Source organism: Eublepharis macularius, chromosome 3 (assembly GCF_028583425.1).
Source record: "Eublepharis macularius isolate TG4126 chromosome 3, MPM_Emac_v1.0, whole genome shotgun sequence".
Taxonomy (NCBI): Eukaryota; Metazoa; Chordata; class Lepidosauria; order Squamata; family Eublepharidae; genus Eublepharis; species Eublepharis macularius.
Window position 1 is genome coordinate 187575811 of NC_072792.1, and position 11378 is coordinate 187587188.

The window sequence follows — 11378 nt, forward strand, 5'->3', positions numbered from 1 at the left end:
ATGTGGCTTTGCTATAGGTGCTGTTCTTTTTAATTAAGACATCCAACATAAAATATATTTAATTAAAATATTTTTAATCAAACCATTTAGGGTTTAATGTGCTGTTGGGGGACTGTTCCTCCAGCGATGTTCTCTTGGCAAACAGCAGGAAAGCTTTTTGTCCCAGTCGCTTGTTTATCTTTTGAGCTGATTCTCATAATAAAGTTATTTGTATCTCCAGCCTGCGGCTGTTCAGCCGGTCATAAATCAGGGAGAAGGATAAACAGTTTCCCCAACAAATGAAGAGAGGAAGAGCAGCCCTGCCAAGACCCCATCAGAAATGGGGAAAGATGATTTACTCTGTGCTGCGTCTCAGGGCTAATTTCCCCTGATTGGCTGGACAGTGCCAGCTGTGCTCTTTTCCGGGCGCTGAATAAAACCCTTCACCTTAGCCTGGGAACCAGTCGCCCCGTCTCATTAAGCTGGATGCTACTCTGCTCGCAATGCCAGAGGAGGCCTCTGGGATTCAGTAAGTAGATGAGAGAGAAAGTGCCAGGGCTGGCTGGACTGCCCAAGCGATGCCAACGATCACTCTGGGCAGCCGTGCCTGAGGGGTGGCAGGGGCGCTCCAAGGGATGCATGTCTGTAGGGGGTATTGACCATCTACCCACCATATATGAGTGACCACGCATGGTTAAGCCGCACCTCCACCTCCATCAGATGTTATATGGTTTTTATACGGTGAGCAGGTGTTTCATTAGAAAGCTGTGTTAATTTACTGTGATTTTATATGGTATATTTTAATCTCCTGTTGTGACCCGCCCTGAGCCTGCTTGGCGAGGTCTCTTGCTGTCTGGCAAAGGCCTCTGTGGCTTGGGATGGAGCAGCCAAAGCTGACCCCTGGTCTGAACTGGAGAAGAGCCAGACGGTGTGTCAGAGGAAACTTGGCCATGTTCTCCTAAAGTGCTTGCTAACTTTTCTTTGGGGGAGGGGAGGGGGGGACTCTGTTGGCCAGTCAGTAGACACACGGGATCTCTCACCCATACAGGATATTGGGTCATATCAGTGATGGGATGCAGAGGTTCCCAGGGCCTAGTTCTGGGATGACTCGATGGGAATAGCCAGCCTCTAGTTAATATTGGAAAGTGCCCCATGTTGGATTCTCAGTTGGGGTGGAGAGGTCCAACGTGTGGCATGGGGTTCGAACATACATTTGTGGTGTTCAGCATGGTAGATACTCCAGACTAATGATCACAAAACATGAATGTGTAATTTTGAGTTGTTGGATGATTAAAGTTATAGGAAACGAAGAGTCCTGATGGGAGATTGCTCAGTGAAAGTGTCAACCCAGTGTGTCAAAGCAGAGAAAGAGGCAAACTCTGTGCTGGGGGTTATTAGGAAAGGGGTTGGAAATAAAATGGCCAATATTGTCATAACCTTGTGTAAAGCTACCCTCATGTGGAATACTGTGTTTAGTTCTGGCCACTGGTTCTCCAAAAGGATATTGCACAGCTGGGAAAAGTACCGAAGAAGAGAGAACCGAGATGGTTAAGGAGCTGGTGCACCTTTCCTACGAGGAAAGGCAGAAGAGTCTGGGACTTTTCAGCCCTGGGAAAAGACAAATAAAGGGAGATGTGATAGAGGTATATAAATTATGCACAGGTTAGAGGCAGTGGAGAACTTTTTCTCCCTCTCCCAAAATACTGGAACTCGATGGCTTCCAGTGAAGTTGTTGGGCAATAGACTCAGGGTGGACCAAAGGAAATATTTCTTTATACAATGAGTGATGAAAATATGGGATTCTCGGCCAGAAAGGGGTGGATCTACTATGAAACTAATGAAACGTAAGCTTCAGGGCCTCTAATCCTGGAGGGACCCTGAAGCAGCTTTTTTTTTAAAATGAGTGAATTTTTCAACAAAATTGATGGAGTTTTTTAAGGCTATTTCCGTGACAGAATCATAGGCCGATGGGTTGAAGTACTTAATACTGACCTTATAATATGCTCTAATACCCGTTTCGTATGGCCTCAAAATGTTCTTGTAATTGGTCAAATTTCACAATTTTCTCGGGGGCTCGCAACACCCGAACTCTCAGCTGTTTGGGCTCCCTGAGCTTGCCAGAATCTATTCATAGCCTACATTTTGGCAGCTGAATCCTCGAACCCTTCGTTGGTGCACGGCTTAATAGTTCTACAGCTCAGCCCTTATCCAGAACCATAAAAAGATATCCGGATTCTCAATTCAGGCTGCACTAGTCTCGCTTGTGCATTTTAACACCCAAAATAAGATCTGGTGTTAAAAATCAGGACCTCTGGACCGTGTTGGATGTTGCCCTATTGTTGCTGGTTGAGAAGGGGCCCCTGTAACAGTTCAGGGTCCCAAAAAAGTAGGCCCACCACGGCTGCCACAGGATCTGCCCTGAGCCCTTCGTGGGGAGGGCGGAATAGAAATCCAAAGTAAATAAATAAAAGCACAGAAAGCTGTAAAGGGAGATTAGGTAGATTCATGGAGGATGAGTCTGTCAGCACCAACTAGCCATAAAGTAGTCCAGTAGCACCTTGAAGTCTAACCAACTTTATTGTAGCATAAGCTTTCAAGAACCACAGCTCTCTTAGTCAGATGCATCATCAGATACATTTGACAAAGAGAGCTGTGGTTCAATAAAGTTGGTAATCTTAAAGGTGCTACTGGACTCTTTACTATTGCATCTGATGAAGAGAGCTGTGGTTCTCGAAAGCTTGTGCTACAATAAAGTTGGTAACCTTAAAGGTGCTACTGGACTCTTTACTATTGCATCTGACGAAGAGAGCGGTGGTTCTCAAAAAACTTATGCCGCAATAAAGTTGGTTAGTCTTGAAGGTGCTACTGGACTCTTTACTATTTTGCAGCTACAGAATAACACAGCTAACTCCTCTGGATCTAGTAGCTACAGTGACCAAAGAGAACCCCCAGCTTCAGATGCAGTCAACCTCCGAATCTCAGTGCCAGGAGGCAACTTCAGGGGGTGGCCTCTTCCTCTGTACTCTTGTTTGTTGGCCCTCCAGAGTAACTGGTGGGCCACTGTTTGAGACAGGACACTGGACCAGTGAGGGTCCCTCACTGGTCTGATCTGGCAGGGCTCTTCTTATGTTCTTACGAGATAGAAAAGGAGCCTGGAGGCACCTCGAACAAGACGTATTCCAGCCTAGGTTCTTTTGAGTCAGAGCTCAAGGCATCGATGGCTTGACAGAAGCTTCTGCTGGAATAAATTTTGTTATTCTTTAAGGTGTCGCTGGAGTCCTCCTTTATCCGACTGCTAGAAACTCCCCACAGCTGCCACCTGGAATTATTCCAGTGGAAAGACAACCTAGTGTGGCCTCTTGTCTCCAAGTGTGGCCAGCCAGGTGCCTCCAGGAACAGGAATGAAGATGGCAGCCCTTCCCGATTGTGTGTCACTAGCAGCTGCTCTTCAGGTATGTTGCCCCCGTACATAGAGGTTTTAATTCGCTATTATGATAATAGATCCAGAGGAGTTAGCTGTGTTAGTCTGTAGTTGCAAAACAGTGAAGAGTCCAGTAACACCTTTAAGACTTAACCAACTTTATTGTAGCATAAGCTTTCGAGAACCACAGCTCTCTTTGTCAGATGCATCAGCTTTTGAGAACTACAGCTCTCTTTGTCAGATGCATCTGACGAAGAGAGCTGTGGTTCTTGGAAGCTTACACTACAATAATTGTACAATGCTACAATAAAGTTGTTTAGTTTTAAAAGTGCTGGACTCTTTTACTATTATGATAAGTAGCTATTGATAGTCCTGTTCCCCATGAACTTGTCTCATTTCCCTGAAACCACCATCTGTGGCAGTGAGTTCATTGCCGAGCTGACTCACTCCCTCGCCACTCGCTTCCAAATGTCCTTTTAACGGTCCAGAATTGGCCTCATAGGAAGTCCCTGGTGTGGCACCTCCTGGGCATGGAGAGGCAGCGAGTCCTCTGTTTTAGCAAAACATGTCGAGAGCATCCGTGGGAACCTCTTGTGGTGGCAGCGCAGCTGTTCAGTTAAACCTGCCGGCCGGTCCCTTCCAGCTGTATCCTCAGATTGCTAAACCATGCGATTGAGAATGAATCCAGAGCCAGAAGTCAGTATTTACCAGCTTCAGCCAGGTAAATTGTAATTTATAAAGTCTATAGTGGCTTTGCAATTTCACACAGTTCAATTGCAGAGTAAATGGAGAAGAAGGGGACACGCCCCCCCCCTCCCCAGTGTGAGTGTGTACAACATTCATGTGGAAAAGTGAAGGGGCTGGAGCCCACGCTATTGGGCTGGTGTCCTCAGAAGTCTGTTGCCTGCACACATAGGCGGGGTGTGTGTGTGTGTCTGCAGCTGGGCCTGGGGAGGGCAGAGGTGGTTCTGCGGGGAACAGTGCCTGGGGAAAGACGGGCAATGCATCTCCGTGCATCAAAGCCACAGAGGGATAACAGCCCTGGCTGTTCTTCCGCTCCTCCGCCCTTTCCCGGCCAGCTTTCCGCCCGCAAGGCAAGGTGCTTCCGAAGGGAAAGTACGGCAGTACGGGAGAGGGGCTGGCTTATCAGCCTGGCACAACACAACCCTGTCTCTTTGCAAGCAGTGGGGGGGGGGGGGGAGCCGATCACAAAAGATGGTGGAGGGAAGGGTGAGGCGACTGACTGCTGTCAGCCAGGATAGCAAAGAGCCCGGCCGCAAACAAACTGAACTGCAGCGCTGAGGCTGCGCGGGCCGAGGCAGCCGCCTCTGCCGCTTCCTGCTTACAGGCTTCCGGGAGGTTTGGGCTGCCCCTGGCTAGAGGTGGAAAAGGGGACTCTGCAGACCCCTGCTCTGAGCCAACGGGGTCGTGGCTGTGTCCGGTCATTCTTGCAGACGTTCAACCCTCCCCGGCCAGTTAATTTTCATCCTACCCTTCCTTTTAGGAGCTAAAGGTGGCCGTGGCATCCACAGCTCGCCAAGCCCCCATTTTATGGTTGTTGTGGGTTTTCCGGGCTGTATTGCCGTGGTCTTGGCATTGTAGTTCCTGACGTTTCGCCAGCAGCTGTGGCTGGCATCTTCAGAGGTGTAGCACCAAAAGGCAGAGATCTCTCAGTGTCAGGCGAAACGTCAGGAACTACAATGCCAAGACCACGGCAATACAGCCCGGAAAACCCACAACAACCATCGTTCTCCGGCCGTGAAAGCCTTCGACAATACATCACCCATTTTATTTTCACAACAACCCTGTGAGGTAGGTGAGACTGAGGGAACGTGGTTGGCCCAAGGTCACCCAGCGAGCTTCATGAGTGGGTGGGGATTTGGTGCCCAATCACCCAAATCCCGATCTGGCACTCTACCTAGCTCAGATTGGTAAAAACCGGCAAAGAGACCAGAGGCACTCTGCACATGTACAGAGTTACCCTCTGTCGCCACATATTGCAAAGCTAAGCCCAGCAGTTCAAAACAGGCCCCTTTCCCCCTGTGCCCTCTTTAGAAGGAGAGGTACATCTAAGCTGTTTCACAGAAGGGTTCAAGTCCCGGAAGACTGATGTGTTTCTCTAACACCAGCTCTGCCCTGGGCAACAGGCTTCTTTCTCACCTTAATGTGTCATCTTTCTGCTTGCCCCGTGTCGGGTCTGTTGTGCTTCCCCTCGAAAGCTCCTTATTACATTAGCTCAGCCGGGCGTGTCTCTCCCTCGACCCTGCCATTGCCGTCTGAGGTGGACTTCCTTGGCTAAATCTATGCCGCTTAGAAAGCCACCTTATCCAACGATCTTGGCTGTAGCACCGATGCCAGAGCTCAAGGCTGATTTATTCTAGTATGCAACCCAGGGATGCAATATTTAAAAGGACATTTTCATGGAACTCACGCTGGATAAAAGAGAAGGCCAGTTAAAGCTGACAAAAAACAAACCCAGCAGACCAGTTGCCAGAGACGATAAATTCAGCGGCAGGCCCTGAATAGAGCTGTACAGAGATGTCAAGGTTTTTTTCACTTCTTTTCATTTGTATGTTTTGTCAGGAAGTCCATTTTTGGCCTATCTATTTTCTTTGGCAAGCTTCCCATTTTCATTTTTTTTTAATGCCGTTGATGGAAAAGTCAGACCTTCATGGCAATATTTCATTCATACTTAGTTATGAAAAATCACGAGAGAAACATGAACTTTAGAATCTAACTAGATTTGTCATGAAATTTGGTAATATCCTTACCCTTGAGCATGAAGACAAGAAAGTCGTCCCTCCTTCTGAGGTACAGAGCTGAGCAGGTTTGATGAATTTCTTGGGGCGTTAGTGCCAAGGTATAGGGGCCACTATCAAAAGGCCCTGCTCCTTGTGACCTCTGCTTTGGCTTCACATAGGAAGGCCTGATTTTGGAACAGACATACCTGAAAGGGTCTCAGGGTCTGAAAGCAGGACTGGTAAAAGGAACAGTGCTGCTCACAAAAGTCTCCTGGACCCCACCTTTTAGGGCTTAAAAGCTCCCCCCCCCCCCACACACATAATATTACTCCTGGAAACCAATTGGGAGAGCTGAGGCCATTCTTTCAATCCTTTATTTGCTCCCCCGTGCTAAGAAGCAATCCTTTGCACAAAATATCAAGATGGGTGGCCGTGTTAGTCTGTCTGTAGCAGTAGAAAAGAGAAAGAGTCCAGTAGCACTTATGAGACTAACACAATTTGTGGTAGGGTAGGCGCTTTCGTGAGTCACAGCTCACTTCTTCAGATACAGCTGGAATGCGAGTCCGTCCTTATATCTTGGAGAGTGGAGTGATTGCAGAAGCCGAATGATAATAGCCTCTGCATACCTCACCCACCTTCCCTCCCCGCACCCCACACCCCCAGTGACCCCTGCTCCATGCCCAGAAGATGGGAAAACACCGTCAGGATCCCTAGCCAAACTGGCCTGGGGGAAATGGCTACCTGACCCCAAGGTGGCGATTGTCCTTACCCTGAGCATGTAGGGCTGCCAGGTCCAGGCTGGGAAATTCCTGGAGATTTTAGGGGTGGGGCCTGGAGAGGGTGTGGTTTGGGGAGGGGAGGGGCCTCAGCAGGGTATGATGCCACAGAGTCCACCCTCCAAGGCAGACATTTTCTCCAGGGGAACTGATCTCTATGGTCTGGAGATCAGTTGTAACTCCAGGAGATCTCCAGCTACCACCTGGAGGCTGGCATGTAAGAAGGGGCCACGAGAACTAAGCACTGATGCAACCCTTCCTGCCCTCCCGCTCACGATCTGTTTGTGTTCTGCACTTGCTGTCCAATGTGTGAGATGTAGAAGGGGGGGGGTCCTTTATTGACTCGGCTTCAGGTCTGCTCCTGCCTCTGCTCCTTCCAACTGCCTTCCTGTCATTACCTCCCATCCTGTAAGCAAACGCAGCTCTCCTGAGAAAATGGAACCAGGAAATCTGGTCCTGCCTGGAAGAGGGAGAGCAACACCAATCAGAGCCCTCGAGGGCCGCCTTCCGCCTTCCGCCTAGGATCAGCCCCTGAGCTCTGCACCCAAGGCCCTGTGGAAGGTGCCCTGCCTGCCAGAGTGGGGTGGACGGCCATGAAGGACAGGGCCTTTTGGGTGGCAGCACCGCGCCCTCCCTGCCTGTCCTTGACTTTGGGGCGCCAGGGAAGGTGTTGCTGTTCTCGCAGGCATTTCACATCCAGTAGTAATTGCAGATAGGGTTACCAACTCCGGGTTGGGAAATTCCTGGAGATTTGGGGGTGGAGCCTGGGGGGGGGGTAGAATTTAGGGAAGGTCCTCAGCAGGATATAATCCCGCGGAGCCCCCCCCCTCCAAAGCAGCAGTTTTCTCCAGCGAACTGATATCTGTAATCTGGAGGTTGGTTTTAATCCCAGGGGACCTTCAGGCTCCATCTGACAGCCTCAATTGCAGAGAGAAGCTGGCTGTTACTCTATTGTATTTATTAGACTTCTCTTCCGCCCTCCCCGACAAGCGGGCTCAGGGTGGATTATGTCATTTAAAACACAATTCATACAATTTCCATAATCATTTAAAAACATTATAAAATCTCAGTCCGTTATGGTATAAAATATAATGAATAATTTCCAGATGGCAGCAATTTTTGCTCGGCTAATTAAAATGGGTGGTGGGCAGATCTAATGGCAGGTTCATTTCATTCACTCTTCCTCCTACAGGGCCGATGAAGGCCCGGCCCAACCTCATCCATACGCCTGGCAGAACATCTCCGTCTTTGCAGCAGAATAAAGCAGAAGTTTGGTGTGGTGGTTAAGAGCGGCAGGACTCTAATCCGGAGAGCTGGGTTTGATTCTCCAGTCCTCTGCTTGAAGCCAGCGGGGAGACCTTGGGTCAGCCACAGCTCTCTCAGAGCTCTCTCATCCCCACCCACCTCACAAGGTGTCTGTTGTGGAGATAATAATACTTTGTTAACTGTTCTGAGTGGACATTAAGTTGTCCTGAAGGGCGGTATATAAATTGAATGTTGTATTGTCGAAGGCTTTCACGGCCGGAGAACGATGGTTGTTGTGGGTTTTCCGGGCTGTATTGCCGTGGTCTTGGCATTGTAGTTCCTGCCGTTTCGAATGTTGTTGTTATTATAAGTGCAACAGTGCCTTAAAGACTAACAGAATTCATTCCAGCAGAAACGTTGGGGAAGTCCCATAAACCTTAGCAGCCCCCTTGGCTGGCCTTTACACTTGCCATGTTGTTCAGATTCCCTGGGCATCAGCTCGGTTTGGTTGCTCTGTTTATTGAGGCTTTCAGGCTATTCTTTGATCCTAGGTTTTATTGGTGTTTTATGATAGTTATCATTATGTTGCGAGCTACCTATCATATTATATTAAATAAATAAGGAAATAGCTTTTGCTGCCAAACAGGTGTCCTTTAATGTCATGCAGAGCTTTCACCTGTATTTATTGGCTGCTGGCCTGGGTTGTGGAGTTGCAAAAGAAAAGACTCTGTGTTGGGCTATTCCAGTGTCCCTGACCATGAAGGATAGAGGGCCTTTGGAAAAAATATATATAAAGCCAAGATGTTTATAGTTTTGTGCCAGTAGCCAGAATTTGCCGCATTCTGCACAACTGAATAATAATAAAATAGCAAAAATAACTGCACTTAGATACCACTCTTCTAGATAGATCAGTGCCCCACTCAGAACAGCGAACGAAGCCAGAGTTCTGATTATCCCGCAATACAGCGGGGGAGTTGTGCTTAGAGGAGTGGCTCACAAAAGGCCACCTGTTGAGCTCATGGCAGTAGTGGGAGTCGAACCAGCGGAGCGCTCATTTGCAGTCCAACCATATAACCACTATCTTACAGTGGCTCTCGTAACTTATATATTGCTTATACGTTGCTCTTCTAGACAGATGAGAGCCCACTCAGGGCAATGGACAAGGTCATTATTTTACCCACAATACAGCTGGAGAGCTGGGCTGTGAGGAGTGGCTGACCCAATTCTGCCTGCTGAGCTGGTGGCAGTAGTGGGATCTGAACCAGCAGAGTACAGATTCACAACCGAACCACTTAACCCCTTTGCTGCAGCAGCACAGATCTGCTTGAGATTCCGCCACAGTTTGACTACCTGGAGACCACCTGATCACACAGAGTTGTTCCTCTCTTCTCTCTAGGTCATGCAGCACCTGAGACAGGATGGAGCCGCCCCAGGAGGTCACCCCAGGGACCAACGTTTCCTTCTACCAGCCTTCCGTTCTCCTCATGACCGGCATCCCTGGCCTGGGCAAGACCCACCACAGACTGGTCTCCATCCCCTTCTGCTTGTTTTACCTGACTGCCTTCGCAGGGAACTGCACCATCCTCTTCATCATCAAGAGGACGCCGAGTCTCCACGAGCCGATGCACTACTTCCTCTCCATGCTGGCTGTTGTGGATCTGGGCATGGCGATGTGCACTCTCCCTACCACGCTGGGCATCTTCTGGTTTGACATCAGGGCCATCGGATTCGACGCCTGCCTCGCCCAGATGTACTTCATCCACATCTTCTCTGTGCTGGAGTCCTCTGTGCTGCTGTCCATGGCCTTTGACCGCTTCGTCGCCATTTCGCTGCCTCTGCGGTACAGAGCCATCCTGACCAAGGCCACCATCGCCAAGATAGGCCTGGCCATGTTGGTGAGAGCTGTGGTCTCCCTCCTGCCCATCCCTTTTCTACTCAAGAGACTTTCGTACTGCGATAACAACACCCTCTATCACTCGTTCTGCTTCCATCCAGACGTGATGAAACTGGCATGTGAGGATGACATTAGCGTCAACGTTTCGTACGGTTTGGCTGTCATTCTCTTGACCGCTGGCATAGATTCCATCTTCATTGTGCTCTCTTACTTCCTGATTATCAGAACCATCGTCCACCTGGGTGCCCAAGGAAAGTGTTGGAAGACCCTGAATACTTGTGCCTCTCACATCTGCGCTGTGTTCATTTTCTTCATTCCGATGATTGGCCTATCCATTATTCACAGATTTGGCAAGAATTTCCCCCCGATTGTAAGCACCGTGGTTGCCTACGTCTACCTCATCGTTCCCCCTGCTTTGAACCCTATCATATACAGCATCAAATCCAAGCCAATCCGGAAAGCTATTTGGAGGATGTTGCTTTGGAAGATGGATACTGTCTGAAACAGGGATACTATATCTCTCCAGGGAGCCTGAATCAAACCAGTAAGGGTTTCCGTCCAGCACGACTTTGGTTTCGTTGCATGATAAAACTGTTATGGATTAGGGCGATGCTTGTTCACTGACTGGGATGGTGTCCTGTATTGGCGTTCTGCTTTGCTGGATGGAACAGGGGTTAGTCTAAATTTTGGCACTTTGCTACCTTCAGGTTGATTCAGTGGAAGACTGATGTTTCTGTGGTGGGCTGCTGAGGCCAAATCATATCCAGAGAGGAAGGAACGGGGAATCTCGGAGTGAAGAGCAGAGCTCATCCCCTTCTTGTCCGCCCAAAGACAATGAGGTTGTCTGTGGCAGCCGAATAATCCAGCTGCCAGGGGCAAGAGGTCTGAGACTTTCTTCAGAAGCAAACCAAGCCAGAAGCACCTGCATCTAGGCCTGCATCCACCCAAGACGTACCTCAGCCTGCCAAGCCCCTGGGCTCTGGGTTGGCGGGAGCAATCCTCTCCTTGTATACTCTTCTGAGGCTGGCTAAGAGCTGTGCCCTGGGAGGGCATCTCAGGATAGGCGAGCCCCGGACGAAGGGGGCTGCACTGTGGTTTTCTTTCCCCAGCTATGGCAGTAATTGCAGCCAGATACTCCTGATGGCTTGACTTGCACCAGTCAAGGGAGCCAGTTTGGTGTAGTAGTTAAGAGCGCGGGACTCTTATCTGGAGAGCCAGGTTTGATTCCCCACTCCTCCACTTGAAGCCAGCTGGGTGACCTTGTGTCAGTCACAGCTCTCTCAGAGCTCTCTCAGCCCCACCCACCCCACAGGGTGTCTGTT

General features: G+C 49.3%; 1 protein-coding gene across 1 annotated transcript; it reads left to right on the forward strand.

Annotated features, from left to right (window-relative positions):
• The first annotated feature begins 458 nt into the window (after positions 1 to 458).
• Positions 459 to 11378, forward strand: LOC129326027 (olfactory receptor 51G2-like). The gene is made up of 2 exons (XM_054974103.1): positions 459 to 508; positions 9559 to 11378. The coding sequence occupies exon 2, from the start codon at positions 9581 to 9583 to the stop codon at positions 10556 to 10558; it is 978 nt and encodes a 325-aa protein (XP_054830078.1). The 5' UTR covers positions 459 to 508; positions 9559 to 9580; the 3' UTR covers positions 10559 to 11378.